Source organism: Argopecten irradians, chromosome 1, assembly GCF_041381155.1.
Source record: "Argopecten irradians isolate NY chromosome 1, Ai_NY, whole genome shotgun sequence".
In the NCBI taxonomy this organism is placed as follows: domain Eukaryota; kingdom Metazoa; phylum Mollusca; class Bivalvia; order Pectinida; family Pectinidae; genus Argopecten; species Argopecten irradians.
In genome coordinates, this window is record NC_091134.1 from 34,302,757 (window position 1) to 34,317,712 (window position 14,956).

Below are 14,956 nucleotides of genomic sequence, written 5' to 3' on the forward strand. Positions count from 1 at the left end.
TGTCCTCAGTGTTATACTGACCATAGATATAGCTGTATTACAGGCCCTTTGTGCCTCTTGTCTCTGTTAACAGGTGGTGAGGGTGTGAACTGTTTACTGTCCTCAGTGTTATACTGACCATAGATATAGCTGTATTACAGGCCCTTTGTGCCTCTTGTCTCTGTTAACAGGTGGTGAGGCGGTGTGAACTGTTTACTGTCCTCAGTGTTATACTGACCATAGATATAGCTGTATTACAGGCCCTTTGTGCCTCTTGTCTCTGTTAACAGGTGGTGAGGTGGTGTGAACTGTTTACTGTCCTCAGTGTTATACTGACCATAGATATAGCTGTATTACAGGCCCTTTGTGCCTCTTGTCTCTGTTAACAGGTGGTGAGGTGTGTGAACTGTTTACTGTCCTCAGTGTTATACTGACCATAGATATAGCTGTATTACAGGCCCTTTGTGCCTCTTGTCTCTGTTAACAGGTGGTGAGGTGGTGTGAACTGTTTACTGTCCTCAGTGTTATACTGACCATAGATATAGCTGTATTACAGGCCCTTTTGCCTCTTGTCTCTGTTAACAGGTGGTGAGTTGGTGTGAACTGTTTACTGTCCTCAGTGTTATACTGACCATATATATAGCTGTATTACAGGCCCTTTGTGTGCCTCTTGTCTCTGTTAACAGGTGGTGAGGTGGTGTGAACTGTTTACTGTCCTCAGTGTTATACTGACCATATATATAGCTGTATTACAGCCCCTTTGTGCCTCTTGTCTCTGTTAACAGGTGGTGAGTTGGTATGAACTGTTTACTGTCCTCAGTGTTATACTGACCATATATATAGCTGTATTACAGCCCTTTGTGCCTCTTGTCTCTGTTTATAGGTGGTGAGGCGATGTGAACTGTTTACTGTCCTCAGTGTTATACTGACCATAGATATAGCTGTATTACAGGCCCTTTGTGCCTCTTGTCTCTGTTAACAGGTGGTGAGGTGGTGAGGTGGTGTGAACTGTTTACTGTCCTCAGTGTTATACTGACCATAGATGTAGCTGTATTACAGGCCCTTTGTGCCTCTTGTCTCTGTTAACAGGTGGTGAGGTGGTGTGAACTGTTTAATGTTTACTGTCCTCAGTGTTATACTGACCATAGATATAGCTGTATTACAGGCCCTTTGTGCCTCTTGTCTCTGTTAACAGGTGGTGAGGCGGTGTGAACTGTTTACTGTCCTCAGTGTTATACTGACCATAGATATAGCTGTATTACAGGCCCTTTGTGCCTCTTGTCTCTGTTAACAGGTGGTGAGGTGGTGTGAACTGTTTACTGTCCTCAGTGTTATACTGACCATAGATATAGCTGTATTACAGGCCCTTTGTGCCTCTTGTCTCTGTTAACAGGTGGTGAGGTGGTGTGAACTGTTTACTGTCCTCAGTGTTATACTGACCATAGATATAGCTGTATTACAGGCCCTTTGTGTCTCTTGTCTCTGTTAACAGGTGGTGAGTGGTGTGAACTGTTTACTGTCCTCAGTGTTATACTGACCATAGATATAGCTGTATTACAGGCCCTTTGTGCCTCTTGTCTCTGTTAACAGGTGGTGAGGTGGTGTGAACTGTTTACTGTCCTCAGTGTTATACTGACCATAGATGTAGCTGTATTACAGGCCCTTTGTGCCTCTTGTCTCTGTTAACAGGTGGTGAGGTGGTGTGAACTGTTTACTGTCCTCAGTGTTATACTGACCATAGATATAGCTGTATTACAGGCCCTTTGTGCCTCTTGTCTCTGTTAACAGGTGGTGAGGTGGTGTGAACTGTTTACTGTCCTCAGTGTTATACTGACCATAGATATAGCTGTATTACAGGCCCTTTGTGCCTCTTGTCTCTGTTAACAGGTGGTGAGGTGGTGTGAACTGTTTACTGTCCTCAGTGTTATACTGACCATATATATATAGCTGTATTACAGCCCCTTTGTGCCTCTTGTCTCTGTTAACAGGTGGTGAGGTGGTGTGAACTGTTTACTGTCCTCAGTGTTATACTGACCATAGATATAGCTGTATTACAGGCCCTTTGTGCCTCTTGTCTCTGTTAACAGGTGGTGAGGCGGTGTGAACTGTTTACTGTCCTCAGTGTTATACTGACCATAGATATAGCTGTATTACAGGCCCTTTGTGCCTCTTGTCTCTGTTAACAGGTGGTGAGGTGGTGTGAACTGTTTACTGTCCTCAGTGTTATACTGACCATAGATATAGCTGTATTACAGGCCCTTTGTGCCTCTTGTCTCTGTTAACAGGTGGTGAGGCGGTGTGAACTGTTTACTGTCCTCAGTGTTATACTGACCATAGATATAGCTGTATTACAGGCCCTTTGTGCCTCTTGTCTCTGTTAACAGGTGGTGAGGTGGTGTGAACTGTTTACTGTCCTCAGTGTTATACTGACCATAGATATAGCTGTATTACAGGCCCTTTGTGCCTCTTGTCTCTGTTAACAGGTGGTGAGGTGTGTGAACTGTTTACTGTCCTCAGTGTTATACTGACCATAGATATAGCTGTATTACAGGCCCTTTGTGCCTCTTGTCTCTGTTAACAGGTGGTGAGGTGGTGTGAACTGTTTACTGTCCTCAGTGTTATACTGACCATAGATATAGCTGTATTACAGGCCCTTTGTGCCTCTTGTCTCTGTTAACAGGTGGTGAGGTGGTGTGAACTGTTTACTGTCCTCAGTGTTATACTGACCATAGATATAGCTGTATTACAGGCCCTTTGTGCCTCTTGTCTCTGTTAACAGGTGGTGAGGTGGTGTGAACTGTTTACTGTCCTCAGTGTTATACTGACCATAGATATAGCTGTATTACAGGCCCTTTGTGCCTCTTGTCTCTGTTAACAGGTGGTGAGGCGGTGTGAACTGTTTACTGTCCTCAGTGTTATACTGACCATAGATATAGCTGTATTACAGGCCCTTTGTGCCTCTTGTCTCTGTTTATAGGTGGTGAGGCGGTGTGAACTGTTTACTGTCCTCAGTTTTATACTGACCATAGATATAGCTGTATTACAGGCCCTTTGTGCCTCTTGTCTCTGTTAACAGGTGGTGAGGCTGTGTGAACTGTTTACTGTCCTCAGTGTTATACTGACCATAGATGTAGCTGTATTACAGGCCCTTTGTGCCTCTTGTCTCTGTTAACAGGTGGTGAGGTGGTGTGAACTGTTTACTGTCCTCAGTGTTATACTGACCATAGATGTAGCTGTATTACAGGCCCTTTGTGCCTCTTGTCTCTGTTAACAGGTGGTGAGGTGGTGTGAACTGTTTACTGTCCTCAGTGTTATACTGACCATAGATATAGCTGTATTACAGGCCCTTTGTGCCTCTTGTCTCTGTTAACAGGTGGTGAGGTGGTGTGAACTGTTTACTGTCCTCAGTGTTATACTGACCATAGATGTAGCTGTATTACAGGCCCTTTGTGCCTCTTGTCTCTGTTAACAGGTGGTGAGGTGGTGTGAACTGTTTACTGTCCTCAGTGTTATACTGACCATAGATGTAGCTGTATTACAGGCCCTTTGTGCCTCTTGTCTCTGTTAACAGGTGGTGAGGTGGTGTGAACTGTTTACTGTCCTCAGTGTTATACTGACCATAGATGTAGCTGTATTACAGGCCCTTTGTGCCTCTTGTCTCTGTTAACAGGTGGTGAGGTGGTGTGAACTGTTTACTGTCCTCAGTGTTATACTGACCATAGATATAGCTGTATTACAGGCCCTTTGTGCCTCTTGTCTCTGTTAACAGGTGGTGAGGTGGTGTGAACTGTTTACTGTCCTCAGTGTTATACTGACCATAGATATAGCTGTATTACAGGCCCTTTGTGCCTCTCTCTGTTAACAGGTGGTGAGGTGGTGTGAACTGTTTACTGTCCTCAGTGTTATACTGACCATAGATATAGCTGTATTACAGGCCCTTTGTGCCTCTTGTCTCTGTTAACAGGTGGTGAGGTGGTGTGAACTGTTTACTGTCCTCAGTGTTATACTGACCATAGATATAGCTGTATTACAGGCCCTTTGTGCCTCTTGTCTCTGTTAACAGGTGGTGAGGCGGTGTGAACTGTTTACTGTCCTCAGTGTTATACTGACCATAGATATAGCTGTATTACAGGCCCTTTGTGCCTCTTGTCTCTGTTAACAGGTGGTGAGGTGGTGTGAACTGTTTACTGTCCTCAGTGTTATACTGACCATAGATATAGCTGTATTACAGGCCCTTTGTGCCTCTTGTCTCTGTTAACAGGTGGTGAGGGGTGTGAACTGTTTACTGTCCTCAGTGTTATACTGACCATAGATATAGCTGTATTACAGGCCCTTTGTGCCTCTTGTCTCTGTTAACAGGTGGTGAGGCGGTGTGAACTGTTTACTGTCCTCAGTGTTATACTGACCATAGATATAGCTGTATTACAGGCCCTTTGTGCCTCTTGTCTCTGTTAACAGGTGGTGAGGTGGTGTGAACTGTTTTACTGTCCTCAGTGTTATACTGACCATAGATATAGCTGTATTACAGGCCCTTTGTGCCTCTTGTCTCTGTTAACAGGTGGTGAGGTGGTGTGAACTGTTTACTGTCCTCAGTGTTATACTGACCATAGATATAGCTGTATTACAGCCCCTTTGTGCCTCTTGTCTCTGTTAACAGGTGGTGAGGTGGTGTGAACTGTTTACTGTCCTCAGTGTTATACTGACCATAGATGTAGCTGTATTACAGGCCCTTTGTGCCTCTTGTCTCTGTTAACAGGTGGTGAGGTGGTGTGAACTGTGTTTACTGTCCTCAGTGTTATACTGACCATAGATATAGCTGTATTACAGGCCCTTTGTGCCTCTTGTCTCTGTTAACAGGTGGTGAGGCGGTGTGAACTGTTTACTGTCCTCAGTGTTATACTGACCATAGATATAGCTGTATTACAGGCCCTTTGTGCCTCTTGTCTCTGTTAACAGGTGGTGAGTTGGTATGAACTGTTTACTGTCCTCAGTGTTATACTGACCATAGATGTAGCTGTATTACAGGCCCTTTGTGCCTCTTGTCTCTGTTAACAGGTGGTGAGTTGGTATGAACTGTTTACTGTCCTCAGTGTTATACTGACCATAGATATAGCTGTATTACAGGCCCTTTGTGCCTCTTGTCTCTGTTAACAGGTGGTGAGGAGGTGTGAACTGTTTACTGTCCTCAGTGTTATACTGACCATAGATATAGCTGTATTACAGGCCCTTTGTGCCTCTTGTCTCTGTTAACAGGTGGTGAGGCGGTGTGAACTGTTTACTGTCCTCAGTGTTATACTGACCATAGATATAGCTGTATTACAGGCCCTTTGTGCCTCTTGTCTCTGTTAACAGGTGGTGAGGTGGTGTGAACTGTTTACTGTCCTCAGTGTTATACTGACCATAGATATAGCTGTATTACAGGCCCTTTGTGCCTCTTGTCTCTGTTAACAGGTGGTGAGGTGGTGTGAACTGTTTACTGTCCTCAGTGTTATACTGACCATAGATATAGCTGTATTACAGGCCCTTTGTGCCTCTTGTCTCTGTTAACAGGTGGTGAGGTGGTGTGAACTGTTTACTGTCCTCAGTGTTATACTGACCATAGATATAGCTGTATTACAGGCCCTTTGTGCCTCTTGTCTCTGTTAACAGGTGGTGAGGTGGTGTGAACTGTTTACTGTCCTCAGTGTTATACTGACCATAGATATAGCTGTATTACAGGCCCTTTGTGCCTCTTGTCTCTGTTAACAGGTGGTGAGGTGGTGTGAACTGTTTACTGTCCTCAGTGTTATACTGACCATAGATATAGCTGTATTACAGGCCCTTTGTGCCTCTTGTCTCTGTTAACAGGTGGTGAGGCGGTGTGAACTGTTTACTGTCCTCAGTGTTATACTGACCATAGATATAGCTGTATTACAGGCCCTTTGTGCCTCTTGTCTCTGTTAACAGGTGGTGAGGTGGTGTGAACTGTTTACTGTCCTCAGTGTTATACTGACCATAGATATAGCTGTATTACAGGCCCTTTGTGCCTCTTGTCTCTGTTAACAGGTGGTGAGGTGGTGTGAACTGTTTACTGTCCTCAGTGTTATACTGACCATAGATATAGCTGTATTACAGGCCCTTTGTGCCTCTTGTCTCTGTTAACAGGTGGTGAGGCAGTGTGAACTGTTTACTGTTTACTGTCCTCAGTGTTATACTGACCATAGATATAGCTGTATTACAGGCCCTTTGTGCCTCTTGTCTCTGTTAACAGGTGGTGAGGTGGTGTGAACTGTTTACTGTCCTCAGTGTTATACTGACCATAGATATAGCTGTATTACAGGCCCTTTGTGCCTCTTGTCTCTGTTAACAGGTGGTGAGGCGGTGTGAACTGTTTACTGTCCTCAGTGTTATACTGACCATAGATATAGCTGTATTACAGGCCCTTTGTGCCTCTTGTCTCTGTTAACAGGTGGTGAGGCGGTGTGAACTGTTTACTGTCCTCAGTGTTATACTGACCAAAGGAATTGCGGAATTCTCAGTGGAATTCTGGAGATCTAGAATGTAACCACCAAAATTTCTGTGACATTTCAAACATTTCAGTTGGGATTCATTAATTTCCAATCTGCAACAAATCAAATTGAGACATTTATATATAATAACTGAAAACAATGCACATGCATGCACAGCATATATGGCTGATGAGAATGTATGTAGCAAAAGGTAACAGATAGCTCATCTGCGATGTTGCATATCTAAAAAGATAACGAAATGGATGACTTGAATTTAACTTTGATTTATTGGGGATATGTTATGTTAGAGTGGTATCCAAAAAAGTATCTAGGGAAAATCCAAAACTACTACACATGTATAAATACTAGAGATCACAGCAGTACATAAGTATTTGTATATTCCGTAACCATCGGAGGAAAAAACATTTCAAACTTATAAATCCATTGCATTATTGTTCTCCTTTAAATTTAAGGCACACAGAAAATCACCACAGTCACTTCCTTTTTCTGAGTTTGTCATTGATGGCTTTGACAATTTGCCCCCAAACCTTTTCCATTTCTTTTTGGCACTTGAATGGGAATTCACCAAACAAAAATGCTGAAAATAGTAAAACAAGAAAAACATATTAATTAAATGGACATATTATGGTATATAAACAGGAAATGTGAATTACACAATATTAACAATAGAGGCTTGAACAGATGTCATCACTAGATGGTATCTTATAGTGCTTCATTTCAATAATATGTATCAATTGGTTTACAGTAAAATATGTTCTATTCAAATTAGTATATTTTAAAAGATATTTCTCTAGAGATGAATTTTTTTTAATTATTTGCAAGCAAGAGTTCATAGAAAAGAGAGAATTACATTTTGTATTAAATCTTACATCTCAAAGCTTTCCTTTTGTTCTCCTCCAGAGCCTTCTTTTTATGTTGCTTATTGCCATACATTGTTGTTAATGGCATCTCCTCTGGAGCCACCAAAAACTCAATAACGTTCAAAGCCAGTTTTTCAATGGTCTTTGCTGTGGCAATACATCTACTGATGTCCATAGAACAAATCTGAACTCCAAATCTTGGGTCGCCAAGGTACTGCATTGTAGCTGTAAAAATAAACGTATTAAGTTTGAAAAAAGATACACCCTAGACCACACATGAACAGATTTTTATATTTCTATCATATTTCACAGGAATATATCCTGTGGTTGCTAGGTAAATGATAAGTCTATCTTACACAGAATGTTTCTATGAAAATGGCAAAATGAAAAAGCTGGAAATCAACTGAGTTTTCTAAATTCTACTAAATACCGTATGGAAAAAAGAATCAACAAGGATATCTCAAGACAAGTTATAATAGATTGTACCAACGTATATAAATATACAAGAAGCCACAGTAAGCAAATGAATTGAGGATTGAGGACAATGAAATAACCTAAACTTTTGCTCTATACAGTGTAATTGTGAGAACCTATTTTCATCATATAGCTATATATACTTTTCAAAGAATTACCTTGATCTTCCACCTCCACTCCAGCATCAAGTAAAGTCTCTGTAAAAATAGTTTTAATAAATGAAATATTGACTGGATCTAATAGTGAAGATCCACTTGAGGCTTGTATTTGCAAATAAAAAAAATACAAGTCATTAAATTTTTTTAAGCGGATTATATGGTGACTGGCATGTTCCTATCAAATGTTCACAACAAAGTAACACAAAATGCATTTTGTTATCTACACTACAGGGTACAACTCCTGACTTCTGTGTGAACCCAAATTTCCCAAAACTGAAACAGATTATCTCATAAAAAATTATGTGCTTAGTGCTATATCTGAAACAAGATCACAGCTGATGCAAGCTCTAAAAAAATGACTGGAATTCATCTGATTTTACTTCTGGATGTTATATTTGTATTGATAATTTGTACACGTTAATACAATTTTCAAGTGAAATTAACAGATTTTTGATGGCTATTTACTGGTGTACTCCTCTTGTGTAACTTTTCTAAATGGGATGTCATCAAGATCAGTATATTTGGCCAGTATAGACAGTTTTGAATAATACTATAATTGAGTATAAATCAAGAAAGAAAAGGCTGGAATACACAAGGGACAGGATAAGATGTAAAAGCCTGATTTTGACAGGTTATACTGTACAATTTAATGTTCTAGTTTAAAATTAAGGTACATGTATGTCTATTCTAAATGGCACATTTACTGAAAATGTGGTAAATTTACCTCCATCATCATCTACTGGATCAGGCCCAGTGCTTGAGAAAGCAGTAGTCTCACTAGAACTGGTGTTAGTAATGCTACTGGCACTAGCCGAAGCTGAAGCGCTGACCTCAGAATATGGCTTGGTGATACTGGTACACGGGTTAGACCTGACGTCTTGATGCCTGCACCACTGGAGGATTGTGGTGTACTTGGAGTTGGATTGCAGATACCCTGAAGAAAAAGTAAATAAAATGTAATTTTCACTACTACCACAAATTATCACTTGATGACACGACACTTATAAATCATATGTACCAGTACTGGAAATGTATTTCTTCAGAAACATACCAGTACTATTTCATATTATCAATTAGCCTATTACATCACCCATACTGTCAAATGCAAGCTTTTAAAATGTATCAACAACAGTTGAACATAGAATTTGTCTCTAAATGCCTAAATTTTCAATTAAATCTACTTCATCTTACCATCTTAAATATTAAAAGTATTTATCAACATACCTTGTAGGCCTTTCGAAGGCATTGACGGCAGGACATAAAAGACTCTACCACCTCCTTTAAGTCATCTATCTGTAGTGAAATCAAATAGAAAGTTGTTTATTGCTAAGATAATTAAATGTCTTATATCAATTGAATATCAATTTCATAAAATGACTATTCTTAGCTAAACATCCGTAAAATATATACCAGTATGCAATGATTAAACTAGAACTTTATCAATACATTAGCCCACCATATGAAAACTGACTTGTGTGAGTTCAGTGGAATTCATAATGCTATTATCAAACAAACCTTCTGTTCCAGCTGATTGAAACGGTCTTCCTGGTTCATCTGACTTCCAAACAGTTGCTCTTTATTGCTGAGAAGCACCAATTCACTGGCTAAGTCAGTCTGCTTCTTTCGCTCCTTCTCTACCGCTTTTTTCATTTTTGTTGTTTTTGCCACCTTTTGCACCTTTAAGAACAAAAGTAAAGTGAACTGGGTGTGAATGAATACTAATAAGCTGTGTGCATTTGTTGTCATCTACTTCCAAATTTAGTAATTTATTGAATATTGGATTATCTTTTAAAAAACTAAACATGTAAAAATAATTGTTAAAACAACAGATGCAATAAAAAAAGAACCCATTGCAATCAACACTTAAAGGGACAATTCGGTCTAAGAGAACATTAAAATTTGTATGTATATCGGGTAAAATCCAGTTCTAATGGAAATTAGATCAGTCGGTTTTACTGTAATATGCCTGAAAAGCCCATGGTTGTGACATGTGTGTAGATGTTTAAACTCGCTCGCTGTCCGCCATTACACATTGTGGTCGAACTTCTTGTATGCCGAACCCTGTCCCTTGCTCGTATAGTACTGCAGCTTTTGTCTAGAACTGCTCAAATCGCTCTGAGAGTAGTGTGTTTACCTTATTAGGTGAATTGTCTTGCCTAAAAATCATTTTATCACCTTTTCAGTGGTTATGTAGTTTATTTTGTTTAACATGCGTGACTTTGGCTCAGGTATATAGGTACAGCGTCCATGTTGTACCTGCTTAATCGTATTGATCAACGATTTGATATTTCAACGATATTAATTAAAATACTAAACAATGACGTGGAATTTGTCAATATCTTATGTTATGTGTTTCATAAGAAATGTAGAACAATACATTTATGCCATATTTTGCTTCTTGCTTATGTAAAAGAATTATACTGAGTGAATCAACACTTAACTTTAAAAATTCATTGTTATACCATATATTGTGTTTCAAAATTGTGTAAAGATTCGAAGTTTCTGATTCATACCTCATCCTGATCATTCAATGGCAGCAAATCAGCACTTTGGATCAGTGTCTACAAGAAAAAAAGTAAAACCAAATGTTATATTTTATAACTACCAAATTTCACCCTGGGAAGTGGAGATTAAATTTCTATCAGAAGATTGAACTGAAAGTGTCAGCTATTCATGTTTATAAGTACTGAATGACTTATCGATATTTCAAGGTGATGTGGTATATGATATATAGTAAATATTCAACTAAATGAATAATACTTTGATTTAGATATGCTATATCAGCCTAAATAAATCTCACTTTATATAACTATTTAAAAAGATTCTATTGATCATATTAAATTAAATCATTTGATGGAAATAAAGGGAAAAATTCTCATATTTTTGCCATGCTAGACAGAAGCCAGCAGAGAAGATGCAGAGGAAAAACGGAAAAGATTGGCTCACATTTGCATTGATGACTCTTGGTCGCTTTGGAGTGAGTTTGATTCCAGATGCTTCTTCCATTGAATCAGTTTCTGAATAGAATTAAAATTTACTAGACACAATACCTAAATGGCACATTTGCTTATTTAATACAGTCATGACCAGTGAATATGGTTTGATAATATTAAAAACATATTTAGTTTTTTTTTTTAAACAGTTCAAAAAAGATCTCATATTGATAACTTAAAATGAGGTTACAACACCTAATGAAGATTAATTTCACTCTTGCCATCTGACATTCATTTAACATGCAGTATATATTCAGCCGGATAACGATGGCAAGCATAAGACGACTTCTGTGAATCCCATTGAAAAACTAAAAACCATTACAAAAATGTAGTGGGCATTGGTTTCTTTTTCTTTTTTTTTTAATTCTGTTATTCATGAATTTTTTCTTATACACATTTATATTCATACTTATTTTCTTTTATCAGATTCAACATTTTAGCAGTTTTAGCATACCTTCATTTACTCTCTTTGATGTAGCTGCTGTACATATACTTTGATTCCCATCTGTAAGTCACAATAGTAAAACAATTACAAAATGTCAGTATAGGTTACTGGGTTGTGACCAGTTACCATGATGTACCAGTTACCATGATTTCTGCGCACGCTCTATATCTCCCGCACAATTTTTTGGATTTTTTTTAACAGCTAAATCACAGTAGCCATGCAAGTGTTCATTCAACAAAAAATTGTTCATTTGCAACCGATATTGCTAACAAATCTACATTTTCCTTTTGAAATCAAAGTTTGCAACACTCAATCACAGCGGGGGATAGCTTGAATCATGACTTACATATTAATCCTTAAATTTCAAGAGATCCTCGTTTATTTTGTTTGTCAGTCGTTTTCAAAAATCGTCTGCATTAAAGTAGGTCAAAGTATCCAAAATCATGAATATATGTCAAGTTGCTGATCGGGCATTGATGGACAGGATCGTAAAACAGAAGGTAGTTTTACCTGGTGCATATACGTCTTGTGTTTACTTTTTTTTCCAATTAAATAAATTAATATGTATTATTGAATTTCTGTAAGTTTTAGGTCTCTACACTTTGTTTGTCTATTTTACTCCTGACCAGAGCTGAATCCTGTTTTTAGTGATTCCCTGGTCACCTGTTGAATGCACCTTTAGATAGTCCTTTTTTCAGCGATGCTTTTAAATCAGTCACTGAAATCAGTCACTGGAAACACAAACTAAGTTTTGGTGCAAAAAGCAGGTTTTTAAATGCGCATTTCCTTTATATTTTGAAATCACAGTAACTGGTCCTGCAGGTATCATCAACTGTACCAATTACTCAATTAGCGGTGAAAAAAATGGTGTCTGGTCAAAAAAAACATATTAAACATGTATCAAAATTAAACAACGATTTTTGTTTCCTGAAGTAACTTGGACTAAAGATAATTCATGTCGATTTTCAACACTTTTGTTGCTTTAGTTTTGACAAAATCCTTAAAAAAAATGAAAAAAACAAGGCATAGACATATTCATACATGATTTTTAGAGTACATGGTAGTGTTTTCTATCAGAAGGTTGGTAGAAATTCTTTATTGATATAAAATGATGTGTTGGTGAGAACAGCCCTTGCAGAACAATATAATATAACTATTAAAAGTTAAAACACAAAAAATTAACAGACTTTGCAAACAAAAGTTATAGTTCTGAACATTTGATTGTGATATGTATGTGGTTTCTATCATAAATAAAATTCATATTACATCTGATGAAATTCATGTTACATACCAGGAAGTGGATCAGCAACAAATGATGATCTTTCATCTTCTGGGAGGTATTTGTATTTCAACTGGTTTCTCTGTACGTGGTCATCCCGCAGGGACACAAGTTTAGTTTTGTCTTCTGTTGTGTTAATAAAGAATGGCATTATCAAATTTATCAAAGCTTAAGCAACTTACAGTTGTATCTAAGATATATCAACTAATATAAATTGATACTCGTAAATTCGCTTAGTTTGGTCATCAACAAATTGATACCTGTGAATCAAAGACGTTATAATTCCGAGCTATAAACAATTTCTCATGATCATGAGTCGATCAAACTACAACAAATTATTTCAAAACAATGTTGAAGACCACATGGAGTATGATCATACAAACTGTTGGATTCCAAATTGTTACATAGGATTTTTTTTTATTAAAACGTACCGAATGTCGACGAGAAGGAAAATAAGATGAATATCAAATCAAGGACGTAGATGACTTATCGTTTATAAATCCTTGATTAAATAATGCAAAAGAAAGTTGACAAAAGTATTAACGCATTCCTTACCGTCCAGATCACAAATGATGGCTTTATATATTTTCCCATGAAACTTTGCCTTGATGTAGTCACCACATCTATAATCGCACCCATCTTTTCTCGGTGCAAGAATGTTGCACGTATCAATTACATTGAAGAACAAGTCTTCCCATTGGATTAGTGCAAAAATCTTCTCAATTCCCTCCATTACGACGATGCTGTGATATCGAGGTAAAGAATAATTAAAGATGGTCGACTTTATGTGTGTAATCGTACACTGTCTCGTTCGAAATAGCGCCAGAACGAAAGGACCAATCAGATAACGCGTACGTAGTTGCAGCGGCTGTTGACCGATGCTGACCAATCACGCATAGCGTAACTTTCACAATCGGGTGCAGAGATGAAAGTAACGGCGAGAATGATTTAGGGCCTAGTTAATAATTTAAGTAAAAAATAAAAATACTTTAGATTATATTTTGTAATCTAATGCCATTTTCGTAACTTAAATATTTCCACTTGTGAAACTTCAGCTTTATTTCTCGAGATCGAGGCGGCAGTACATTAACGACTTCCGGTTCGGCCATGCTTCGTGTGCTTCGTACACAAACATGTTATCCGAGGTGCAACAAGTGAGATTATCATTTGTACTCTAGGAAAAACACATTAAAATGACGAGTTTTCGGGAGGACACGTCTACTTCAGATGATTCTTATAGTGATCATGAGTGCAACAGCGAAGCTACATCGTCATCGAAATTTGAATTGGAAACGCCTAAGAAAAAAAGGTACAAACGATCGCTCCATCACGGATTTGACAAACCACGTGCATGGTACCATAAACAAAGCCTCCATGAAAAACTTTTGACGAAGTCTGCTGATGCTGGTACGAGTGTTATGCATCAAGAATTGCCTGAAAATTATCAAGAGTCATCGGGATCTCCAATGTCCGGCGCAACAAGCAGCGATTCTTCAGACACAAACACAACCTATTCTGATTTTGACTCAACATCAGACTCGGAGGCTAATTCTGAAAAAAACCCAACATATTCAGAAGAAGAGAGAGACGATGAAGAAGAATCAGACTTTTTGGATTTACCGTTATTTGAAGGGAGCAAACATAGCCTGAAACGGATTTAGCGATCTTTTATTCGTTATTTGAAGGGAGCAAACATAGCCTGAAACGGATTTAGCGATCTTTTATTGTTGATAAAAGACTTGCTCCCAACTTCAGCTAAGTTCACTATATCGGTGTATAGAATGAAGGAAATATTGAAAAGAGGAGCAGGATTTCAAGAACCAAAAATCCACCATTATTGTGGCGACTGTCAGTCCTACCTCCAACCTGGAACGTCATGTACCAGCGAGATATGCATTACAAGTTCAGCAAAGGTCAAAGAGTTTTATGATTTGAACTTGTTGGATCAAATGAAAAATCTTTTTGAAGGTTTGTAGATTTCATATTCATTCTCAAGAAATTCTGAAGCACTATTCTTCATACTATTATTTCTGATCTAAATCTGGTGAAATAGATGAAAATAATAGTAATAATTGCACACAGCAAAATATATCAAAGATCATGATGTGTACTGTATCTTAATTTTATTTCAAATGCATCAATAGCAGCTAGTATATCCTATACAAACTAATTCAATCAACCCTTGGTATCAGATTCAGATTAGCTGACATTTATCTTGACTTTAAGTCATATATGATATATTCAGACTGAAAGATTGAT

The 14,956-nt window shown here is 38.2% G+C and overlaps 2 protein-coding genes across 3 annotated transcripts in view; both read right to left on the minus strand.

Annotated features, from left to right (window-relative positions):
• LOC138325102 (transmembrane protein 135-like) overlaps positions 1–14,956 on the minus strand; it is a 214,829-nt gene that overhangs the window by 124,546 nt on the left and 75,327 nt on the right. The window lies entirely within an intron of this gene.
• LOC138325176 (uncharacterized) lies at positions 7,499–14,330 on the minus strand. Its single transcript, XM_069270664.1, has 10 exons — positions 13,253–14,330; positions 12,710–12,823; positions 11,428–11,478; positions 10,927–10,997; positions 10,494–10,541; positions 9,496–9,657; positions 9,205–9,273; positions 8,705–8,914; positions 7,981–8,019; positions 7,499–7,573 (listed from the first exon to the last, which is right to left on the minus strand). Exons 1-8 carry the CDS (start codon positions 13,428–13,430, stop codon positions 8,717–8,719), a joined length of 891 nt encoding a protein of 296 aa, XP_069126765.1. The 5' UTR covers positions 13,431–14,330; the 3' UTR covers positions 7,499–7,573; positions 7,981–8,019; positions 8,705–8,716.

Excerpts from the sequence above, each read along its gene's own strand:
- LOC138325176 (XM_069270664.1), bottom strand. The coding sequence starts at position 13,430 with ATGGAGGGAATTGAGAAGATTTTTGCACTAATCCAATGGGAAGACTTG. Across the intron at positions 10,998-11,427 it reads ATCAAAGAGAGTAAATGAAG|AAACTGATTCAATGGAAGAA; the intron begins GTATGCTAAAAC and ends AATTCTATTCAG. Across the intron at positions 8,915-9,204 it reads GCCTTCGAAAGGCCTACAAG|GGTATCTGCAATCCAACTCC; the intron begins GTATGTTGATAA and ends CTTTTTCTTCAG.